Source organism: Chelonoidis abingdonii, chromosome 1, assembly GCF_003597395.2.
Source record: "Chelonoidis abingdonii isolate Lonesome George chromosome 1, CheloAbing_2.0, whole genome shotgun sequence".
Taxonomy (NCBI): domain Eukaryota; kingdom Metazoa; phylum Chordata; order Testudines; family Testudinidae; genus Chelonoidis; species Chelonoidis abingdonii.
The window spans coordinates 235,721,497-235,747,704 of record NC_133769.1 but is presented as its reverse complement, the minus strand read 5'-3'; the positions used below and the strand labels follow the sequence as shown (position 1 = coordinate 235,747,704).

Genomic DNA, 26,208 nt, shown 5'->3' with positions numbered 1-26,208 from the left:
AGATGGAAATATTAGTATTAAAACACTTTCAGACAACTGTTTAAGCTTTGAATTTGTTTTGAGTTTACAAAGACTATTAATTCTGATTTTGTCAAATAAAATTATTGTAGGCATATTACTCCCTACCCAGCTTAGGGTAACTATGTTTCAAGTTCCCCAATAAAGGACACTCTTGGCCAGGGCGGAGTTGGGGAGGAGGGGAAGAGCTGAAGGGGAGCGTACAGTTCGGTGGGTGCTAGAGGGGATATTTGGGTGGTGCTGGAGGGGTGTGCATGTACTGGGAGGGGTATTTCGGGGATGCAGGAGAGGTGTGTGTACTGGGCGGGGGCATTTGGGGGATGCTGGCAGGAGTATGTGCAGCCTCACTCTTGAGGTAGGGAGCAGTGTTGCTCCTTGTCACAGTGGCAAAGCGGTTGGTGCAGCCCATCAGTCTGCACCTCTCAGCAGGCCTCTCCCCCTCCCCAGGGCAGGGAGCCAGAGCCTGGCTCTGTCACTCCTCTCAGACAGACTCTGAGGCCCTGCGACTGGCCAAGAGGTGCATGGCAGCTCTGCTTCCCTGACAGGCTGGGTGGCCCAGCTCTTCCCAACCCACCGATCACCCACCAGCTTCCCACCACCCCAACAGCACCTGCTTGTTTGCCCACATGGCCCACTTGCCTCATGGGGATTACTCCTGATGGCATTCTGCACCAAAAAATTAAAAATTCTATGCCAAAAATTAAAAATTCTGCACTCAATATTTTAAAATTCTGCAAATTTTATTTGTCAAATAAATGTGGAGGCTCCAGCATGGCACTGGGGAGCACAGCCCATTGGCTGCACAGAGGTGGGAGACCACTTTGCAGCTCCCCTTGGGTCACAGACTTAGCAGTGAGGCTGCACCCAACCCTGACACAGTGCAAGGATCGGGTCTGACCCAGAAACACACAAGAGCCCTGTCCCTCTATGCCAGGTGCACCAGGTATGGGCAGGCAGACTCAGCCCGCCAATATCCAAGTGTGGAGGGGCTTAGTGCAGGGGGATCCAGCTGTGAGTTGTGAGAGTTCTGTGTGGGGCAATCTGGGTGTGGGCAACTCAGTAGGGGATCTGGATGCACAAGGGTTTTGGGAGGGCGGTTCTGAGTGCAATAGTAATTGGACTCTGGAGGGGGGGTCCAGGTGAAGGTGGTTGGAGGTTAGCAGGAGAAGGGTGTGATGGGGATAGAGCTCGGTAGGTCTGTGGGGAGGGGGTTAGTGGGGAAGTCTAGATGCTGGAGGAGTGGGGTTCAGTGGGATGGGGATCCAGGTGCAGCTGGTTGGGGCTTGGAGAAGGGGCAGGGGGGCTCGGTAGGGGAGGTTCTGGGTGCGGGTCTGAGGCTCAGCAGGACGCTCTGGATACACGGGGGTTTGAGTGGATGGGCAGCAGTATCCTGTACAGTGATCCTTCCACCTGCAGCTGAGGAACGACGAATGCAAGAAGTGGGGAGAGTTTGCAGAGCTTCCTGCAGCCGGGGGAAAAATCTGGGGGTGGGTCTGACACAGTCCTGGATGCTGTGCAGGGGAAGAGGAAGTATAATCCTCTCCAGCCCAGCCAGGACCAGTACCCAAAACATACTGCTGGGGAGGGTCGCATGACTGCTCTTGTGGCTTCCCTTTGCTTCCCTGTCAGAAAGTCATTTTTCTGTGGGGAAGCAAAGTAATCTGCAGGGGACATAAATTCTGCATATATGCAGTAGTGCAGAATTCCTCCAGGAGCAGGGAATGCACCTGCACAAGCAGTTGCCTGGGGACAGTTGCCCTGCGGGCCGGCCCATCCATCTGCCCCCTGGTGAGGGAGACCTGCGTTGGGGAAAGGGCATGGCGCCACATGGCTCCAACCATCACTTGGCATCAGCCCATTTGATCTTTGCAGTCCACTCAAAGGTGTTGGTAATCTGGATTTGGCCCATGGTCCACCTATTGACTACCCTCTGGTCTACTGAATCTGAGCCTAGGGAGGAGTCAGTTGAGACCTTGTCTCTCTGAAAGTGACATCATCTGAGCAATAACAGCAGCCCCTCACTCCAAGCAGGAAATAGATGCAGGAAAGGCAAATCTGGTCTAAAAAAATTTCTTTTTTTTTTTTTTTTTTTTTTTAAATATACTAGGGTGGATAGGCAGCGACAAATAACTCTCAGGCTATGTTTTCACTGCAAAAAAATAGGTGCATTTTTACACTGCAGTGACTAACTTGAGCTAGCTATCTCAATGTAAAATCCCAATGGATACAAGGCACAGGTAGTTTTTAACCTCAGTGTAACTAGTAGAGGTAAATGTCATATATACATGGACACTGGAGGGAAAAAAAACTATCCCAGAGGGCTGCTGTTTGAAGCACAGATTCTCCTGCCATGGTAATTTTTCATAGAATATTATTATTAGAATATTAGGGTTGGAAGGGACCTCAGGAAGTCATCTAGTCCAACTCCCTGCTCAAAGCAGGACCAATCCTCAGATTTTTACCTCAATTCCCTAAATGGTTCCCTCAAGGATTGAATTCACAACCCTGGGTTTAGCAGGCCAATGCTCAAACCACTGAGCTATCCCTCCCCACAATAATTGGAGATATACCAATCTCCTAGAACTGGAAGAAACTTTGAAAGGTCATTGAGTCCATCCCCCTACCTTCACTAGCAGGACCAATTTTTGCCCCAGATTCCTAAGTGGTCCCCTCAAGGATTGAACTCACATCCTAATGGTGGAAGGTTGTTTGTAGGAGGAGGCAATGTGACCTAGAAGAATAAGCACTGAACTGGGATTTGGAGACCTGGGTTCTAGTCCTGGCTCTGCCAATACCCTGCTGGGCAACCATTCACTTCACCTCTCTGTTCCTTAGTTTCCCACTCTGTAAAATGGGAATATTGATACTTGCCTCCCTTTGTAAAGCAGTTTGAGATCTACTACCAAAGAGCAGCATACCATTTTCTATCTTTGCAATCATCATTTTTAAATCAATAAAGACTTTTCATAAATTCTCACACACACACACACACACTTATATATACATATACTTATAGGTAAGTATGTACTAATGAGTGTGTGTTTCTGTGTAAACATCAGCATAGAGACAGATAAAAGCTGTTCCCTTGTGGATTCTCAATCTGCAGTGCCCAGAGTTCACGTTCTCCAATGCCTGGTATTACCAAGTTGGTTGGGTCTCCTCACCATCTGTAGACCTTACACAGGAGCACAGGAAATTGCAGCAGGGTAGGCATGCAGAAGCTCTAGCAATTCCACGAGGTATCACTTCAGCTGCTCACAAGGCTGCCTGCACTTTCACAGCATTCCTTGCTGGTAATAGTGAGCAAGGAACAAGAGTACTATGCAGATGCTAATTTTCCAAACTGAAACATCTCAAGGTATTTGAATATTAATATATACTCCGAAGTCCAGGATGACATTTCCTGTCTCGGTTTATATTCTTTACCACTGGAACTGCAGACAGATAATATTGCAGTGTTGGTGGTATCATCTGAATGATCTGCAAAACTATATTCATATCCCTAAATCTTTTTTTGAGAGGGCAAGGGAGCTGTGGTGGTACTCAGAGAAGCTGACTGTATCTATCTGATGACATACTCATGCAAAACTGCTCTGGTGTTGCTGGTAATTCTGGATTTATCAACCTGGGCAGGGATTTGAGGCAACTTCTGTAAGATTTTAAGAAAAGCCAGGCTGATGTCTTTCATCTTGTTCATATACAGTTTATTATTTGTATTGATTAGTGGCATTTTGTGTTTTGTTTAACTTCAACCAGCTTTGATATATCAAAAAATTGGTCCTGTGGCATCCCTACGCATGTGCTGCTGCCATATCTATGAACAACATCTTGAGTTGAATAAAGCTAAAGGTGTGACTTTAGATGCTTCTTTTTATCCCTTAAACAAGTGCAGAAAACATGAAGAAAACAACAGCTAAACAGGTCTGTAGATGTATAGGGCCTTCAGAGTCCACTGAAGGAAATGGTAGTCTTTCCATTGGCTTCAATAGATTTTAGATCTGATCCACAGTAACAAAGACAATGCTTTACAAGGGTACACAGCATCTCAGTTCTGAAGTCCCCCACCTTACAGCACCCAACGAAAAGTTGAGCTAATAGGTTAATTTTTCAAAAGCGACTAATGATTCTGGATATGTCACTGTTTGGGTGCCCAATTTAAGACTCCTCAAATGGGCCTGATTTTCAGTTAGCACTAAGAACGCACTTTCAGGGAAATAAGGACAAATCGTGGAATTACAGACCAGTCAGTTTAACTTCTGTACTCGGAAAGATAATGGAGCAAATAATTAAGCAATCAATTTGCAAACATCTAGAAGATAATTAGGTGATAAATAACAGTTAGATGGATTTGTCAAGAACAAATCATGTCAAACCAACCTGATAGCTTTCTTTGACAGGGTAACAAGCCTTGTGGATAAAGGGAAAGCAGTAGACGTAGTATATCTTGATTTTAGTAAAGTTTTTGATACTGTCTTGCATAACCTTCTCATAAACAAACTAGGGAAATGCAACCTAGATGGAGCTACTATAAGGTGGGTGTAAAATTGGTTGGAACACTGTTCCAACAGAGTAGTTATCAGTGGTTCACAGTCATGCTGGAAGGGCATAATGAGTGGGGTTCCAGAGGGATCAGTTCTAGGTCTGGTTCTGTTCAATATCTTCATCAGTGATTTATATAATGGCACAAAAAGTACACTTATAAAGTTTGCAGATGGTACTGAGCTTGGAGGGGTTGCAAGTGCTTTGGAGGAGAGGATAACAATTCAAAATGATCTGGACAAACTGGAGAAAAGGTTTGAAGTAAACAGGATGAAATTCAATAAAGACCAATACACAGTACTCCACTTAGAAAGGAACAATCAGCTGCACACATACAAAACAGGGAATGACTGCCTAGGAAGGAGTACTGCAGAAAGGGATCTGGGGGTCATGGTGGATTACAAGCTAAATATGAGTCAACAGTGTAACACTGTTGCAAAAAAACCAAACAAAATTCTGGGATGTATTTAGCAGGAGCATTGTAAGCAAGAAACGAGAAGTAATTCTTCTGCTCTACTCCACGCTGATTAGGCTTCAACTGGAGTATTGTGTCCAGTTCTAGGTGCCACATTTCAGGAAAGATGTGGACAAACTGGAGAAAGTCCAAAGAAGAGCAACAAAAATGATTAAAGGTCTAGAAAACATGACCTAGGAGGGAAGATTGAAAAAACTGGGTTTCTTTAGTCTGGAAAAGAGAAGAATGAGAGGGGACATAATAGTTTTCAAGTACATAAAGGGTTGTTACAAGGAGGACAGAGAAAAATTGTTGTTCTTAACCTCTGAGGATAGGACAAGAAGCAATGGGCTTAAAATACAGCAAGAGAAGTTTAAGTTGGATATTAGGAAAACTTCAGTATCTGAATCAGGTTACACAAACATCTGTCAGGGATGGTCTAGGTGATACTTAGTCCTGCCACGACTGGACTAGACGACCTCTCAAGGTCCCTTCCAATCTGATGATTCTACAATTCTGAAAACTAGGACCTTTTAAGGTCTCTCAGTTGGATACTCATAAACTGAGGCACTCAAAATCACTAGTTACTTTGCAGATCTTAATAACTTACAACGAGGTTGTTATGATCAAGGAAAAATGTAATATATGATCATGCCAAGCAGCGACCAACATACTATATTTTTCTTCCCATGTTACTGTGACATGTAGTTTGTGGTTTACCAAACAGATGTTTAAACTTTCACCCTACTAAATAGAAATAATTGATGGAGCCTTACCTTTGGGAATAGTAATCTGACAACCTAGGTCACAGTCCTGCTGCAACTGATAAAAAGCTACTTCCTGTAGTCGGGCACGCTCCAACTCCGAAAGGCTTTGAACAGGAACTGACTTCAGCCGAACACTGCGTCCTGACATGCTGTTCCACGTGAAGTCACCCTACAGGAAATCAATTGGAAAAACATAAAGCATCATATGCACAGGTTAAACAAACATACCCTTCTCCTTTATTGGTAAGAAAAACAACACAGCACTTTTTCCTTAAAAATTCACTTCTTGGACAGTCCTGACTTTTGAAATGTCATCTTTGTTTTCCCAGAATCAATTAATCTATGCAAAAAACTAGGGCTGTCAAGCAATAAAAAAAATTAATTGTGATTAATCGCAATAACAACAACAATAGAATACCATTTATTTAAACATTTGTGGATGTTTTCTACATTTTCAAATATATTGATTTCAATTACAATACAGAATACAGAGTGTACACTGCTCACTTTACAGTATTTGCACTGTAAAAAAACAAAAGGAATAGTATTTTTCAATTCACCTAATACAAGTACTGTAGTACAATCGCCTTATCATGAAAGTTGAACTTATAAATACAGAATTATGTACCAAAAAACTTGCATTAAAGAATAAAACCATGTAAAATTTAGAGCATGCAAGTCCATTCAGTCCTACTTTTTGTTCAGCCAATCGCTCAGACAAACAAGTTTGTTTACATTTGCAGGACATAATGCTGTCCCTTTCTTGTTTACAATGTCACCTGAAAGTGAGAACAGGTGTTCTCATGGCACTGATGTGGTGGCATGGCATGAGATTTACGTGCCAGATGCACTAAAGATTCATATGTCCCTTCATGCTTCAACCACCTTCCAGAGGACATGCATCCATGCTGATGATGCGTTCTGCTCGATAACAATCCAAAGCCAGTGCGGACTGATGCATGTTCATTTTCATCATCTGAGTCAGATGCCACCAGAAGAAGGCTGATTTTTATTTTTGGAAGTTCGGCTTCTCTAATTTCCATATTGGATTATTGCACTTTTAAGACTTCTGAAAGCATGCTTCACATCTTGTTCCTCTCAGATTCTGGAAGGCACTTCAGATCCTTAAACCTTGGGTCAAGCGGTGTAGCTATCTTTAGAAATCTCTTCTTTGCATTTTGTCAAATCAGCAGTGAAAGTATTCTTAAAATTAACAACATGGGTTGGTCATCATCTGAGACTGCTATAATACAAAATGTTTGGCAGAATGCAGGTAAAACAGAGTAGGGGACATACAATTCTCTCCCAAGGAGTTCAGTCACAAATTTAATTAACTCTTTTTTTTTTAAACGAACGTCATCAGCATGGAAGCATGTCCTTTGGAATGGTGGCCAAAGCATGAAGGGGCATATGAATGTTTAGCATATTTGGCACATAAATACCTTGCAATGCTGGCTACAAAAAGTGCCATGCAAATGCCCAGTTCTCACTTTCTGGTGACATTGTAAATAAAAAGAGGGCAGCATTATCGCCTGTAAATGGAAACAAAGTTGTTTGTCTTAGTGATTGGCTGAACAAGAAGTAGGACTGGATGGACTTGTAGGCTCTGAAGTTTTACATTTGTTTTTTAGTGCAGCTATGCAACAACAAAAAAAATCTACATTTGTAAGCTGCACTTTCACAACAAAGAGACTGCACTACAGTATTTGTATGAGGTGAATTGAAAAATACTATTTCTTTTATCATTTTTACAGTGCAAATATTTGTAATAAAAATATACACTTTGATTTAAATTACAACAATACAATGTATAAAAAAATGTAGAAAATCATCCAAAATATTTAACAAATTTTGATTGGTATTCTATTGTTTAACAGTGTGATTAAAACTGCAATTAATCATGATTAATTTTTTTAATCACAATTAATTTGAGTTAATTGCATGAGTTAACTGCGATTAATCGACAGCCCTACAAGAAACCCAAAACAAAACAAAAGCCCACCACATAATTTCTACCTGAAAACATTTACCTATTACTGTTGCAAAAACATTAGGATTCCTAAAGAACCCGGGGTGTGGTGTGGTGTGGAGGAGGAGAGTAACTGATTTTCCCAAGTTTTGTTTCTTTGGGCATTTAACAGCACTTTTTGTATACTCATTTCATACTGTTTTTCCGGTATAATCAATTTAACACATAGAGAATTCACTGGACTCTTTAAAATCCATGGTTTATTTTCCATAAAGTGCTGATCCCTTTATGTGGGTCTGAAGAGGTTGTACCAACAAAACAAACCTCTTCCCTACATATTCCCTCTCCTCCTCATGGTATGTCATGCCTAGGTTTATGCTGATTGAATGACAAGTTTCTAAACATTTGTTTAAACAGTCCTAATCAACATGTGTTAAAATAAATACAACTATACAACACAAAATGCTATATATTCAATAAATACCCACAGAGTTAGGAAATCTAATCAACAGATTTAGCTATTCTGTCTCCCAGCTTTGGTGATGAATCTAAAATATTGGTCCATAGGCCAATATTTCATTATGATGAAGTAAGTAATTTTGTTTGTCAATGAGTAATAGTGAAGTATATATATTTGCTTCAGGCTTAGCCATGAAATTCAGACTAAAATTTCACAATGGAAGCAAAGTCTAAGTGGACATTTTAGTGGCATTGGGGCAGAAAGAATTCCTTTGGTTCTTGAACAAATTCTGACCAAATTAAAAACAATGGTCCAGTTGTTTGAGCTGAGACTAGATGATCACAAAGGTAATTTGTGGCTTTATAATCTCTAAATCTTGAACACACCAGTGCGAACAGGGACAGCTGCCAGTGAGCATGATGCCCACCCCAGTTGGCAGGGCTGGGGGTGGTACAGACATGCTAGAGGAGCTGCCCGCTGTGGTTCTTGGTAGAGGTTCCTGCGATTCCTGCAGCTCCACAGATATCCACATCCACAGATATATATTTTGTATACATGCAGGACTCTACTACTAAGAATGAGAAGTATTGACCACCATCTTCTCAGACTTCCTACAAGACTATCAAATATAACTGTCTACTAGGACCAACTTTTGCCTCTGCAGAGACAGACCTTGGGAGTAGAACAAGGGCAAGTCTGCTGTGCAAGGAGGGGGATAAGATTCTTGGGATACACACTGTGTAAGGCACAGCTCTGTGAGTGCCTCCTGTACTGCAGACCAGGGCCATGTAGGGGAGAGGGAATGGACAGGCTAGGAAAACTGCACATATCAACCTATTTTACTCCCATCCATATGGGGAGGCATACTTGAAGTGATCCAGCCATTGGGTGAAGTGCCTCCTTGGAGAGGCACCACAGCCAGCTACTGTGGAAGATTCCTCTCTCCCTACCCTGAGCATCTTCCAAGGCCTTAGCTCAGTTACTTGCTGTTGAATATGTATACCTTACACATACATATGCATGCACACTTTACTTAATTTGTTATAAAGTGTTTGTCTACATGAAGATGTTAGTGCACAGTAAGCTATGGTGTGAATTTAAAGCACACTAGCTACTCCATACTAATGCTCCAAGTGAACACTCTTTTACACACTGAAAGTGCCCTTAGGGTGTTTAGCTTAGCACATTTCCAAGGTGCATTAAGCCAATGCACGCAAAAGGCACTCTTAGGGTATGCCTACACTTGCAGAGTTTTTGCGCTGAAAGTAAAGGGCTGGTTTGTGTACTTGCTTAATTCCTCAGGCGTCTGAGAGTGTCAACATTAGCAGCACTTTCATTGCAGATGAGAGCAGCACCCTAGGGCACCTATCCCACAGTGCAGCTCTCTCCATTTTGACAATGGGTCTTGTGGAAAGGGGGTGGTGGTGATCTCAGGGCTTCCTGGGTCCCTGCACAGCCTCCTCTCCCCAAACACTGATCAGCTCCAGTAGCTCAGCATTGCTCCAAAGTTCCCAGGGTATTACAGGGGTAGGAGTGGATGTCTGTTTACCTGGCAGCAGAGCTGCTGGCCAGAGTGGTCACTTGGGCACTGTGGAATACCCCCAAGGCTAAAAGCTGTGTGAAGAGGAAGAAAATATCTTCACTTGCACATCCCCACCAAAGCATCACCGGTAAGAGCTGTACGCCTCTCGTGGAGGTGGTTTTCTTTTTGTGGTGAAACTTCTGAGTCTCACTGACAAATTCTTCAAGGGATCCAGGATTAGGATTTAGGTTATTAATTGCCTACAGCAATAGATTATGCGTTTAAAACATGTAGCAAGTGCAACCACCAGGAATCTGAGGTGTGCACAGTGTGCCGGATGTGGCCCCTAGTCATACTAGAAACTGTAAATAATAATTTTGATATAAGATTAGAATGAGGATTTTATACTACAGCATTATTGTAATAGGGAATGGCTTTACTCCCTGCCATGTTTATGTTACAGGGTATACAACAAAGACTGTTACTATCAGCTGTACTTTTAATTGGTCATTTGTTCAAGTCCACTTGAGATACTTAAGATCAAAAGCAATTATGCTGGTTTGGTTATTCTCCTGAACTACCAATGCTTCGCTGACCATAGTAGTGTTTAGAAGTGTATTCACTGTAAAATAATTAAATATTTTTGCACATTATAAAAATTATACCGTGGAAAACACGGCACATGCTAGATATAGTCTTACACGGTTTTAACTTTCTTTCCTTTATTACTTCTATAAACTTGGGAAACTAAGTATACAACTGCCACTATGTAAACCTTTGGCTTACATTGGTAATTTATTTCAAATCCTTCCAAAATTGTTTCCAGGCCTTTCAACCATAGGAACTTTAGATTTTGACAGTTTATAGCCCCCTGACTCAGCTTTCATGTCTGTACATGTAATCCCTCTTTTCCTCACTTTCCAGTTGTTGCCATTTGTATGGACCAATAAAAATACATAAAAGAAAGTGAATAATTTCAGTACAACTTTAGTCCTAACATATAAAATCAGTATACAGAATACTAGACATTAAATAGGAAGTGAATGAAGAATTAAGAAAAAGGAGAAGTAAATATCACTAAATGTCCATTATAGCATTAAATGAACATTAAGGATGAAATCCTCTGTCCCACTAGGCACATAAAGCTATCGTAAGTTTTTCCTTTTGGGATTCTCCAAGTGTGCAGGAATGACTGGGTGGTGTAAAGACAGTGTTATTTTTTGGCATCACTCTCTCTTAGCTTCCCCTTGCATAAGGGGCAATGAGGAATGCTCAGAACTCTGGGCATCCTCTGGGAGCTATTACAAGCTGGTGCTACTTAGAGCACTGGAGTGGCTCTCAATTGCGCACGGTGCCAAACTGGCCCCAGTATAGTGGGAGATCAAGGAATGATGGAAACCCTTCTGAATGCTGAGACTGCATAACAACAACAACATGTGGGAAACTACGGGATACTACATAGCCCAGAAACAGACCTGGTAAAAGATCTGAAAACCAATACACTAAGCACCAGGACTCTTAATTATTATTCAATATGAAAGTCTGACTTTATTAATGACTTCAACAGACAGGGTGAAATCCTGACGCCACTGGAAGTCAATAGCAAAAATTCGATAGACTTCTATGAAGTCAGTGTTTCATCCACAACATTTAACATCATGTATAAACATCCTAGTACAGCGTCTCCCATTATGATCAGAAACTTTGCAATCAATACCTTTCTTGTGACATTATTACATTTTGAAGTTCTGTGCTGATATTGAATTATCTCACCCTATGGAGCTACATAAATAGTTTACCTAAACACAATACACAGACTAATATTCTGTATCTTCAGCTAGGGAAATCTCTTAGGCCACGTCTACACTACCCACCAGATCGGCGGGTAATAATCGATCTATCAGGGATTGATTTATTGTGTCTCGTCTAAACGCAATACATTGAACCCCAAATTGACATCCGTACTCCCCCTCGGCAGGAGAAGTAAGCAGGGTCAACGGGGGAGCTGCAGTAGTCGACTTGCTGCCGTGAGGACAGCCAGGTAAGTTGAACTAAGATACTTCAACTTCAGCTACGTGAATAGCGTAGCTGAAGTTGCGTATCTTAGATCGATCCCTCCTCTAGTGTAGACCAGCCCTTAGATTTGGCAAAAGATCACACTTTACAAACTATTGTTTTAGCTGTCAATTGTTTTCAAACAGTAGTTTGAATGTGACAATTTTAAAACACACACACACTCAGAGTTATCTTCCTCTCTTGCTAAATGCTCTGAACTGCCAACTGAAATCAGATGGACACAGGATAGACGTTGCTAAGTTCTTCATAGCAAGACAACATGTGTAGAATACTGGAATGCTAACATCACCCACAGAGGAGAATGAATTCACACCCACACCAGAAATACATCACTAAGCAAATTGACACGACCGAGCCCCAGGATACATAAATATCATAGTTGTTGACTTTCAGTCATCAGGAAAAAAAAGTGTCCCACTAACATTAGTATAAGAATAAAGAAGGATTTTGGAGCATAGCCCAGACAAGGGGAAAAGTGATTTCCCACTGTCTTTTACCATGATTTCCCAAAGTCATCAGACTGCTCCAAGTTGTTTCTTCAAGTTTATAAGTAAAAGCATTTTCATCACAGAGGGCAATTATGGGCTAAATGCATAATTGAGAAGTTTTCTGATATGGTCCTTCCATTTCCAGACAAAACTGTTTATGATGTAAAATAGATACAGCCTGTATCTACTATTATTAAGCCTTAGCATAAAGATAATTCAAGGCTTCTGAAGACTCCATCTGAACCAGTGGTCCCCAACCTTTTTCATCTGGTGGGCGCCGGCCGACAAGCCACAGAGGACCGTGGCGGCCGACGAGCATCAACTGAAATGTCGCCGACAAGCGGCAACGTCAATAGGCATTGCTGCCAAAGTACCGCCAACAAGCAGCGTCACCCAGAGGCGTTGCCGCCGAAAATCGGCGGCATTTCGGCTGCTATGCCGCTGGATGATGCTGCTTGTCGGTGGCATTTCGGCGGATGCCCATCCCCCGGCCAGTACGCAGGCAGACTTAGATGCCTTGGCTGGTGCCATGGTGCCCGTGGGCACTACATTGGTGACCCTTGATCTGAACTGTCCAAATATTTGTGAACCTCTTGTCGGATCTAATATTTGTTTATAATAATAAATTTCAAAACAATGAGTCAAATTCAACAAAGCTGGCTCAGCCAGGAAAGCCCATTGCAATAGATGGGAGAATTCATCTCTTCATAGGGCTGCCCCCTGCTTTGAATGGTTATTCATCATTATTATCTGAGTCACTCTTGTAACAACAGAATTGATGTTTTTCAATACATCAAAGCTGATACATTATCTGACGTCATTTTTCTGAAGCTTGAACCTGGTCGCATACAACTAAAGCACATACTTTACTTTCAGAATAAGAGAGAGTGGTCACCATTATGAAAGTCAGTATTTATCAATCATCTCCAAACCGGGGTATCTGAAATACCATTGTTATGTCTTTACCTTTAAAGCAGGAAAACAGCCATAGTGCCTTAGTCTCCATTACCATATCACTCAGGGGTATGAAAAAACACCCCCCTGAGTGACATAAGTTACATCAACAGAAGCGCCAGTGTAGATGGTGCTATATCGGTGGGAGAGTTTCTCCTGCTGACATAGCTACTGCTGCTCATGGAGGTGGTTGAGCTCTCTCCCGTTGGCATAGAGCGGCTATATAAGCAATCTTACAGCAGTACAGCAGTGCACTATACACTCATTAGTTTAGACATGGCCTTAGATCCCTTCTGTTTAGAAGGTGTTGGCAAATGTTGAATTTTTAATGGCACTGTTTTGTCCATAATAATTGGGTAATAGTTCTTTATTAAATGTAAAAGTGGTGAAGTTTCCGTTTTAAAATGTTAGTAATGTGAACTCTTCAACCTCTGTGGGTCCTCGCTCACCATAAGAACACAAGAACAGCCCTACTGGGTCAGACCAAAGGTCCATCTAGCCCAGTATCTTGTCTTCTGATAGTGGCCAATGCCAGGTGCCCCCAAGGGAATGATCAGAACAGGTAATCATCAAGTGATCCACCCCTTGTTGCTCATTCCCAGCTTCAGGCAAACGGAGGGTAGGGACACCATTCCTGCCCATCCATGTTAATAGCCACTGATGGACCTATCCTCCACGAACTTATCTAGTTCTTTTTTGAACCCTGTTATTCTCTTGGCCTTCACAATATCCTCTGGCAAGGAGTTCCACAGGTTTACTGTGCGTTGTGTGAAGAAATAAGAAACCATATGAGAAACACGGACATAACAAATTCTGCTTGTTCTGAAATTGGCTTGCATACCTTTGTGCCCTGACACCACTGATAACATGGTCTCAACTCTGGAGACAGTATTGGCTGGTTATTGCTGCTTGCAGAGCCAGCAGAAGATGTACACATTTTGTGGCTTAGTGGACACAGCAAGACCGGTGCTCACTTTTTGGGTCTTTAAACTTTTTCAGTGACAGGGTAAGATTTAAACAGACAAACAAAAAACACAAAACCCTAAAATTAAATTTAGTATACGGAAGAGTTTGTTTCTCCTCCCTTAGTCTAATCAGATTAATTTTAGCTATATAAAATGTGAGGCCTAAATAATCTGGCCAGTGCTACTTTAATAAATTCTCCTAAATAAATACAATTATATGTAGATCATGTTGTGTTTACAGCTTTACTTGTCCTGGAGTAGCAGTAAAATTGGTAGAAAATGTGATGCCTCCAGATCAGAAAGGCAGATATTTTAAAATAAATGTGGATAATGCATAAGGTGAGCTATTATTACTGCAACTTTGCATACAATAAAAAGTTACAGGATGGTTGCATCAAAGGCTGCATAAGAACATAAGAACGGCCCTAGTGGGTTAGACTAAAGGTCCATATAGCCCAGTATCCTGTCTTCCGACAGTGGCCAGTGCCAGGTGCCACAGAGGGAATGAACAGAACAGGTAATCATCAAGTGATCCATCCCCTGTCGCTCATTCCCAGTTTCTTGCAAATGGAGGCTAAGGACACCATTCCTGCCCATCCTGGCTAATAGCGTTTGATGGACCTATCATCCATGAACGTATCTAGTTCTTTTTTTAACTCTATTATGGTCTTGGCCTTCACAAACGTCCTCTGCCAAGCAGTTTCACAGGTTGACTGTGCATTGTGTGAAAAAATACTTCCTTTTATTTGTTTTAAACATGCTGCCTACTAATTTCATTTGGTGATCCCACATTCTCGTGTTATGAGAAGTAGTAAACTACACTTGTCTACCTTCTCTACACCAGTCATGATTTTATAGACCTCAATCATATCTCCCCTTAGCTGTCTCTTTTCCAAGCTGAAAAGTCCCAGTCATATTAATCTCTCCTCGTACAGAAGCCGTTCCATACCCCTAATCATTTTTGTTGGTCTTTTCTAAACCTTTTCCGATTCCAATATATCTTTTTCAAGAGGAGGTGACTAGATCTGCACACTGTATTCAAGGTGTGCACGTACCATGGATTTATATAGAGGCAACATGATATTTTCTGTCCTATTATCTATCCCTTTCTTAATTATTCGCAGCATTCTGTTTGCTTTTTGGACTGCCACTGCACATTGAGTGGATGTTTTCAGAGAACTATCCATAATGACTCCAAGATCTTTCTTGGAGCAAGTAGGATGATCTCCAATACTACTATATTCAGTGGGGAAGAACTGGCAACCCGTACAAACAGAACCTAGCTAACCTGCTTTTATCATGTGTGTGCACAATACTGCCAAAATCAAGTTTTAAAAGTCATGAGATTTTAAAATGAGTACATTTGGAGTTCTTTATTTATTTTCAGGCTTTTGAGCCCAAGGGTTCATGTTTTCAAGTTTTTATCTGCAATCACCTGGATTAGAAATTTAAATTATTAAAAAAATGAAAGCTAAGATTCTCATGTAATCTCATGACTCCAAGAGTTGGGCCTTTAAGAAAAACATCAAATATCACAAGACTCACAATAAGATTGGATGAGTTAGTAATGTGTGTACTGCTGTGTGTACTTATATACAGGGATATCTGTGCACTGTTTATGCATCTCTATTTAGCAGAATAAATTTATAAATGAAAACAATTTGCATTTGCCAATTTAGTCCCTGCTATAACTCAGTTGCATTAAAAACGATTATATCTACACTATTCATGTCCACTTTTTCTCTTACCTGATCCATTACAATAAAATGTTGGATCACTCAACTTTTTAGAAACCTGTAATTCAATATAAATCACTCTTTGTACTATATCAGTGACGGCTCCCCTGATTCAAAACAATACTTTATGTAAAAATCTGCTATCGTTTAAAGAAATGACCTTTGGACTTAAAATAAAAATTAATTTGTTGGTCAAATGAAAAAGCTATAGTGCTAATCTATATGCTAGGGCTGGCTGGAAAACAATTCTGTGTAGTTGGGTGAGGGGGGACGGACGGACTGATTCCAAAATTTGTTTTTCTTCTATGGCAGAACAAAAATGAGACCTTCTGAAATTTTTTGCAAAAAAAAACAAGTGCAAGAGATCCACCCCAAGCGCCTGGTAGTTCAGGCACTTGCCTGGCATGTGGGGAACCCAGGTGCCTGCTATGATTCAGGAAGAATAGAGACTTGAACCTGCCACCTCTCAGGTGAATGCCCTAGCAACCAGGCTATTCTGGTGTCTCTTGCATTCTCATCCGCAATTTCAGAAACCTTTCTGACAACATTTTCGTTGAAACCAGTATGTGTCACAAAACACATTGGTTTCAACAAAAGAGCATTTTTTGATTGGAAAAAGTTTCATTAATTCTTTAACTAGATCTACTGTGCCCCTACATTACAGGTTATGCATTCCATCCAGACTGGATTTCTGCAATGCCCTGTAAATGTGGCCAATTTTGAAGATAACTGGAAACTTCAGCTTGAACTGTACATGGCTACTCACTTATAAGATGCTCCTTATGAGAAGTGGTGTATCAGTTGCTCTGCAGTTGACTAGCTTCCAGTTTGTTTCCAGCTGCAACTGAACTCTGCAATTCCTCTCCGAAAGATTTTAAGTTTTGCTAACCTTCAGGCCTGTTGCAAGGTCTATTTATTGCATCAGGTTTTCCTCTGAGTTGCGGGAGTGGGGGGCTGAGTTTTGAGGGAGGTTTTTATGGTAAGAGGAAGGTTTTTTGAGTCTGTTTGAGTTTCTGCTGTTATTTACTCATATTGCAATTATTTTACAACAGATGTACAGTATATACACCTAAAACTGGTAACAGGCATACTTCATACATTGAAAAATAAATAAATACCTCTTACGGATGAAGAATTTTTCAACTCATAGGCTACATAACTGCTCTACCCATTCATCTTTGTTTCACAGACTGTTCTCACACCTATACTGCTCATGTGTTCTCTCTCTTTCTCACATCTCCCCAACCTGCCCTTTCCTGCTAATTGATTTATAAAGTAGGAGGCTCTTGGATAACAACTCAGAACTGCAACACTCTCAGTAGCCAGTTGCAAAATTTTGACAAGGACCCAATGTATTAAAATATTTGGCACTGCCATATCTTCTGTATTCCAATTCCCAACCACAACAAGCAGATGCTTTAATGATTACACTGCTCAAAAAACCCCTCCCAGAGCAGAACTTAAACTGAAAATCGTAACAGTGGCCATTAGCGCAAATATAGAGTGAAGGCTGATGGGCACTCATAAGTGCTCCTATTTTATCAGTTTGCCCTCATTTACGCATTGAATTAGTGCTGGCTCCTTCTGGGCTGATTTCTCCTGCATTTGGGGATCATGCAGCACATATGAAATGTCACCACTTCTGTGCTACTTGGTGAAAACATGTTTACAAAATTGTATCTGCTTATTTGCAGTTGTGGACATGACACTAAACTAGTTTGATGGCTCACTGTACAAATATTTGCTCTGATACTAAAGCTGATGATGTTCCTTGATTTTCTTTTCAGCATATAGTTCCATAAAAACAACATGGAAAATTAAAAATAAATACAAATAAAAACATTATACATCAGCAGGAAGTATCAAGAGAGGAATCTTTTATACATTACCCTCTAATCTCAGGTACCCCAAATTCAGACTGTGTGCCTGCTAACTCGGCTGCAATTTCATTCTTTGCTTTAAGCAGCCCATTTGTTTTGGACAGGGAGAGGGAAAATTAGCCCATGAGTTCCCAATGTTATGAAAAACAGAAACAATTGCTAGAGTTACAAGCTCCTCCAGGACTGAGCCAACAGATGAACAGCTCGTATTCTACACAACAAATCATTGCAACTAACTGGAATTTAGAGAGACATGAAGGCACTTTAGCTAGTCTATAAAACACAAGGCTTACAGTATATGGTGTTTTGCATAAAAGAATCTTTGCAGTTATAATTGTATATTTTGGGGTTACAGAACCTTCACACACACTTAGAAAAACAATAAACAAAAAACAGATTTCAAAGCAGCTCAGCATCTGATTAAGCCATTTAAACAAAATCAACTGAAACATACAATGCCATCAATCGTTACATGAATTTTGCTTCTCTCAAGCTAGCTATGAAAACACGCACGATCATTAAACTAGTCTAAAAATAAAAGGTCTCTGAGAGCCTTTAGTTTGTTGATGGAATAGATTTCAGAGCTTGGTAAGTGGTAGGCACAAACTAAGTGCCAATTTTTTTTTTACTAAGCAAGAAGTGTTTGTTTTCTTAAAATTTAGCTACAGCAAATAAAAATTAAAATGCAGTAAGTTAGAGTCATCACAAACACTCCATTTCAGTGATCTCTAGCACACTACATATATACACATTTTGTTTGCTTACCCATTAACTAAATTCTGCTGTGTCTCCGGTGTCTTTTCTAATTTGATCAAACCACACTTGGAACAAGAACTCGACTTAGAATTTTTGTAAAAAATAATGCAGTTTCCTGAAACTATGTATCAAGTGTCTGAGAAACAGTCCAGCTGGACCAACTATGACTCCCACCATACCTTTTGCTCCCAGAGACTTCTACTAGGAAACCAAAAACAAAACAAAATAAAATAATCTTTTCATTTGTCTGCTTCAAAGTAAGCTCAGCAAGTTCAGTGAGTTATGCCATGAAGTGAGCGTGTGTGTGAGAGCGAGCACCAAGAGAGAGAGAAGCAGACAAATTGCAACTGGATTCCCTGCTTCTTATTTCAATGAGATTGTTTTGAAGAAGTACAAGGAGTGGTTAAGAAGGGGCATGTCTCCCTCCTCTCCCTCCCCCATTAAAAAAAAAATCCTTCTTCCACATGGCTGTACAAACTCATAACTGGACTGTAACTGTGCAAGCTTTCCTTATTAGGAATAGACCAAAGAATGTTGGAAGCATCTGGTAAAATCACTTTGAGCATGTTAAGAAGCATTTGATGTTTTCCCTGTCTTTCCAAGATAGATAGGTTTTTTTAAGAATTGTTTTCTAAACCTCCTCTGCCCTAACAAGCAAAACCTATACCCCAAACATCTTTTAAACAAAAGCAACACAGAGGCTAAATATTTTATGGTTTGCTAGGGGAAAAATTCCTTAATAAAGATTTTGCTTCCTAAATAAACTCTGTTGTATTCACAGTCTATGAGTACTATACTGCCATTTATAAAATGGAGGTGGGAGGAGGAGGAGGAAGTCTAATTAAAAACAAAAACTCTGAATCACCAGTTATGTTGATTGCAGTTCTATTCCACATGGCAACTCACCAAATCACCACTATAAATGACATCTTTGTTTCTCAGCTGATATGACTTTACCTCATAGAACTGCTCTCCCAACAAAAGGAAGACAGAGATTCCAGTTCACAGGGATTGGCTGATTGTATATCATCGTCAAGTTATTTGATATTGAAATAAAAGGTTGTTTGTATGACTCCTAATCAAATTCAGAGCCCACCCCAGGCAAAGCCGCACTGTTAAGACTGTTAATGCACATCAGCAACTTGAGGGAAAAGAGATTAAAATAACACTGAAGGATAAAATGACATTTTAAAATTGTAAAAGCAGCAAAGAGTCCTGTGGCAACTTATAGATGAACAGACGTATTGGAGCATGAGCATTCGTGGGTGAATATCCACTTCGTCGGATGCATGATACTCACCCACAAAAGCTCCTGCTCCAATACGTCTGTTAGTCTATAAGGTGCCACAGGACTCTTTGCTGCTTTTACAGATCCAGACTAACACGGCTACCCCTCTGATATTTTAAAATTGGAAACCCAGGATACTTTAAAGTTAAAGTAAAATATTTAAAAAAATCAACAACATTGGAAAAGATGGACATATACCCAAATGTTGTTAACACCATCCTCCAACACTGCCTTGAGAACACTAGAAAATTTGAAATCACCTTATCCATACAGAATATACAGCTTCAGATTATTAGTGACCCTGTTAAAAAAAATCCTTCTTTTTGTTGTGAAAGAGCTCTGCCCTCTCAGAAAGGCAATTTGACTATTCAGACATTGAAAAGGCAGCGCAACAGAGGCAATAATGCCTCACTGTTTGCATAAGGTAAAAATCATCCCTGTGTAGCACCAGACCTATGCACCATTCAAGTTTCACTTCAGCCCTGTTTCATGAGGCCAAGGTACCAACATCCCACTTCAGCCCTTTGGGTATTATGCAACCAGTGTAAGCTGTCATTAGACAAAGAGCCAGAATGCAGTCATAATGCATATAAAACCTCAGACAGAGTATAAATCGTTACATTAGAGCTGGCTCAAAATCTTCCAATAGAATGTTTTTCTGTCAGAAAATATCAATGTATTGAAATGCTCTGAAAATACTTAACTGTAATGCTAGCATCCTTTACACCTTTAGCTCTTAACTGGTTGCGTATCTTATGTATTGCTTTTGTTTAAAGGATATCAACATAAAGTTTGACTCAAGGTAGGACAGGTGGCTGTTTGAAAAATAATTAAGGAACTGACTATCTTAGAAGGATGCCTGACCTCTCTGCTATACTATTAACTCCAGCCTCAATCACCTCGCTCTCCACTTCTGCCCCAGGCATTTTCATGCATCCTTCCATGTACCTCTGTATGTATGGAACATTTTCCCCAAACTTATCAATAAAGACCTGTCCTCCTTCAGAAGACCCAACCTAGGTGAACATTTTCAAATCTGCCATGTGCTTTTGTCATAAACAGATAGCTAAGGGTTAATGCTTCTTTTACCTGTAAAGGGTTAACAAAGGGAACCACACACCTGACCAGAGGACCAGAGGATTTTTTCAAAGTCAGGGAGGGAATTTTTGGGGGTCTGAGTCTTTTGTCTGTCTCTCGGCTATGACAGGCTTTTTTCTATCTTCAAGCTTCTAATCTTCAGTTTCAAAGTTGTGAGTACAAAGGTAGCAAAACAATAGGCTTTTATATGTTTTGTTTTGTATTTACATGTGTGTAGTTGCTGTGAATGTGAAATATCTCTTTTTGAGTAAGTCGTTTATTCATTTTTCTTTTAAGTAATTAGCCGCTGTGTATGTCAACGTGATGCAGTCATTATGTTCATGTGTTTTTTTTTGCTCTTCTTTATATATGGAAGCTTTCTTTTAGACTTGGTTTGAGTTTTCTCTCTGGGAGGCTAAGGAGAACAAAGAAGGATCTCTTTATGCAGATCTACGAGGTAGAGCTCTGCACATCCAGGGAATTGGGAGGGAGGTGGAAGAGATGAGAGAAGCATTCTGTCTCCTGGTATTTGGGGTGTCGTCTCTTTGTGGAATACGAGGAGACATGCTCTGTTATGTCGATGTAAGAGATTGCCTCAGTAACTCTCAGATTGAGCCAGAGAGGACAGTCTGGGGTGGAGCATGGAAGAGGGGGGAAGTGAAGTGGTATTTCCTTTATGTAAGACTCAGGCTTCTGATCTGGGGTTACCCAGGGAGGTTTGGGGGAGACAGAGGGGAGCCAAAACCCTGGATATTTTTGGATGGTGGCAGTGAGATCAAATCTGAGCTGGTAATTAAGTTTAGAGGGGTTCATGCTAGCTTCTCAGATTATGAACGCTAAGGTTCAAATCTGAGTAGGAAGCTACGACAGCTTTACACTATAAACTGCTTTCCAGTAAATTACCTTTCAACTTCACTAAGTATTCTATTGTAACAGCCTATAGAACCAGTTAGGACTGCATGGTTTTCACCATGCTGCACACGATGGTCACTAATTCATGCACAGAAACATTAACGAGAGAAACAGAATCCTTCCATCCAAGAGTATGATCCAAAGCCCATTGAAGTTCATTGACTTCAATGGCTTTCAGGCAAGCCCCAACAGCATATGGTCCTACAATTTGGTTTTTAAAGGAGATTCTGTTTTATCCATAGCTAAATAAAAGCCTTTGAAACACAGCTGAGAGGTTCTAAGACCATTCAGTAAAGAAGAGTAGTATATGCATACACAAACTAGCCAAGCAACAACTTAATTCCGCTGCAATTAAGGCTGAACACCAACCTTCTTGAAATATGCCCTAAAAGACTGTTTAAACCTCAAACTCAGCCAAAATCATGGAAGTTTCAACTAAATAATTTATCTTACCCTTCAGATTATTGTAGTCAACGATCACATTCCCTGCTAAGCTATACGTATTTAGTGTTTAAATCTTTCCTAAAAAGCCTTCTCCATCCAATTCATCTTTTCTTGTTAGTCTTTGAATTTTCTCCAATTTCTATAATTCTGTTATTCAGATATCCAGAACTGAGCACAATATTCCAGCTAAGGTCATATATAGTGGAACTATCATCTCTCTGGTGCGTATTGTGGTGCCTTCGCATACAGAGACCAATAATCACACAAGACTTTTATGGCATCAGCTTTTCTATGTTGACTGCAGAAAGATAAAACAGATTTGCAGTGAATCATTCAATTTAGCAACCCTTACTGAAGTGATTAACTATGAAAGCTATCATCTTCATCTTGAACTTGTAATCCAGTTACTGGAAGCTGGAAATACATCTTAACAGCAAAAAATAAAATAAAAAAAAAAAAAAAACCCTCCTTCCTAATCACTCATAGGTTCCAATGTATTAATACCTTTTGGCTTAAATAAAGATCCCATCACATTCAATAGCTAGCAGTCTATATGTCAAGGTATTTTTTGGAGAATGTCGCTATATCTAGATGAGTTTATCATTACATTCCTTGTTCTAGACATCATCATATTTGAGAAGGGTTCTTACACTCTAAACTGCTTTTGTTTACAGGTGGCTCCTAGCTTTCTGAAAAGTTTTTCATTTGGGGTGAAATTTTCCCAGCACAGTCTAGCTCTAAACTTTGAGCAAAATCCAACCATCCATTTACGAGTTCTGTGAACAAGAAAAAAAATACACTTTCCCCATTATTTAGATTTGGTTCTTTCGCACTCAGACTCAAAACTATTTATCCTTAAGACTTGAAACTGAATATGTGGCTAGACCTCGGTAAGTAAATAATATCACTTTAAAATGATTAAACTAGTCTCATCAAAGTTCTAAAAGTTGAAAACTTTATTTTTGTGAATGTGCACTATATAACTTTTCACTAATTTTGAATTGTGCAAAATTCCAAGAACCAGTCCAGAGCCACAATAGCGTTGACAACCTTCCAGGATCGGCCTGGAGTCTCTCAGAATCAGCACTGATCTCCTGGTGAGTACTGAAAGAAATCCGGGAGATTTTACTAGGATATTTTAAGAAAATGACATTATGTTCTGTTGGGAAAAATAAAACCTCTGGGAATAGTTTTAGTTAGAGCTGGCAACCCTAACTCCCACTCCAGAGAAGTGAAGGAGCTTATGCAAAGGGTCAACCCACTCTCCAGTGGCCTCAGGGGAATAAAAGAACGGCTTTAGAGTAGTGCTGGTCTAAAAATTTCCGTCAAAGTTGTTTTACAATGGGAAACTGGGTTTGCAATTAAAAAAAAGTGTGTGAAAAGTGCCTGCTTTCCATGAAAAAAAATGTATTTTGTTGAAGAAACAGTTTTTGGCTGAAAACCAAATGAATTTTGATTCAAAATGGCTCTGCCATGCCTCATGGGACTTGAAGTTCAAACACCTTATGCTAACATACTTCCCGAATGAGTCTGGCTCTCTGACCAGACTACTATTCCCAAGATGAACCATGGCCAAGGATTCCTAGGACTTATCCCCACCCTTCACCAACAAGGGAAAGAGTGGTGCATCACTGAAGATGCAGCCTGGCCGGAAAGCCTGACCCATAGGAAAGACTGGGAGCATAATGAACCCAAACTACAACTCCCATGAGGCATGACAGCACCATTTTGAATACAAATATTTCAATTTTTGATTAAAAACCCACCATTTTCTGACCAGCTCTATTTTAGAGCCACCTTAGTGCTAAGTGAGCAGTGGTGCAGCTGAGGATCTGGCCTAAGGGTGCACAGGAAAACCATGATCACACTAAGTTATACACATTTAGTTCTGATGAAGTTCACAATTATTACATTCAGTCACTCATTCAAAAAAAAAAAAAAGCATTATTTATGAGCCCTATACCTTCGTGGGTTAAAATAAAAGAGTAAAAGACACCTGTGTCAAATCCACTTAATATAGCTAATCAGTTTAAATGTTTACCAATTACTTGCTTTCAGAATATACACTGACAAATTTATGAAAACTGTTAAGTAGTATATTTATATATCTTTGTAAAAAAGAGAACTTTTCTTTGAGTGTACCTCAATACACCTCAGTCAATTGATACAAAAAAAATGAATAATGTGGACAACATTTGATTTAAACAAGTGCTGCAATGTCATCTTGGCATCAGTGAATACGCATGAGGGAGGCTGGCTTACTCTACAAGATAAAAGAATAATTTACTGAGTCATATAACTGCATACATTGTATAATAAAACACTTATTTGTCTGCTTCAAAATCAGCAATTACTGGAAAATACCTACCACCCTAAATTAAATACTGAAAATTGTTTTCAGATTCTAGGCCTAAGCTCAAAGTCGGTGGTTAGTCATTTACTTACTAAGATGCTTTAGCATGGAATTTGCCTTCACTGTCTGCAAGCAGCACCATTATTTTTAACAGATGTCATTATGCCCTAACTTATTGTACACCTTTTTTCACAATGTGGATAGGCATCAATGTATTTTTCATGTGTCCCAGGACACCTCTCAGTAGGAAATACTAGGATTCAATTGATAATCTTTGGCAAACTATTTTAAATTAATAAGTGAAATTGAGAATCTCTTAAGTAAACCTCTGCTACACTTAGAGTTGTCACCTTTCTAATTGCAGAAAACTGAACACCCTTGCCACGCCCCCTGCCGCAAGTCCCGTCCCCTTTCCTGAGGCTCCGCTCCCCACTCACTCCAGCCCCCCTCCCTCCATCACTTGCTCTCCCCAACCCTCACTCACTTTCATTGGGCTGGGACAGAGGGTTGAGGTGCAGGAGGGAGTGACGGTTCCAGCTGAGGGTGTGGGCTCTGGGGTAGGCCAGAAATGAGGGGTTCAGGGTGCAGAAGAGGACTCCAGGCTGGGGCAGGGGCTACAGGCTGTGGCTGGGGATGTGGGCTAGAGGATGAGGGGTTTGGGGTGCAGGTGGGGGCTCAGGGCTGGGGCAAAGAATTGGGGTGTGGGAGGTGGTGTAGGCTCTGGGAGGGGTATTTGAGTGCAGGAGGCGGCTCAGGACTGGGTAGGGATGTGGGAGGAGGTGCGGGCTCTGAGAAGTTGCTAAGGGATGGGGTAAGGGTCTGGGGTGTGGGCTGAGGACTCTGGGAGGGAGTTTGGGTGTGGGAGGAGGTTCCGACCTGGAGCAGGGGGTTTAGGGTGCGGCTCTAGCCTGGCAGTGCTTAACTCAGGCAGCTCCCGGTTGGTGGTGCTCCCGGAAGTGGCTGGCATGTCCATTCTCTAGGTGTAGGCATGGCCAAGGGGAACCATGCCAATGGGAGCTGCAGACCCGGCACTCGGGGCAGAGGCAACGCGCAGAACTTCCCTGCCCACCCCTGTGCCTAGGAGCCAGACATGCTGGCTGTTTCCGGGGAGCTCTGCAGAGCCAGGGCACACAGGAAGTCTGCCTTAGCCCCACTGTGCTGACGACCGGACTTTAAATAGCTTTAGAGCCTACATGTCCACTCAGTCCCACTTTCTGTTCAGCCAATCGCTAAGAGAAACAAGTTTGTTTACACTGCCGGGAGATAACGCTGTCCACTTCTTAATTACAATGTCACCTGAAAGTGAGGACAGGCGTTCGCATGGCACTGTTGTACCAGCATCGCAAGATACTTATGTGACGGATGCACTAAAGATTTATATAATAGAATCATAGAAGATTAGGATTGGAAGAGACCTCAGAAGGTCATCTAGTCCAATCTCCTGCTCAAAGCAGGACCAACCCAACTAAATCATCCCAGCCAGGACTTTGTCAAGCCGGGCTTAAAAACCTCTAAGGATGGAGATTCCACCACTTCCCTAGGTAACCATT

The 26,208-nt window shown here is 41.0% G+C and overlaps 1 protein-coding gene across 1 annotated transcript in view; it reads right to left on the bottom strand.

The window, feature by feature from the left end:
* Positions 1 to 26,208, bottom strand: part of ARHGAP6 (Rho GTPase activating protein 6) — a 553,715-nt gene that overhangs the window by 102,582 nt on the left and 424,925 nt on the right. The window contains 1 exon segment of the mRNA XM_075060558.1: positions 5,788 to 5,947. Coding sequence (XP_074916659.1) covers positions 5,788 to 5,947 — 160 coding nt within the window.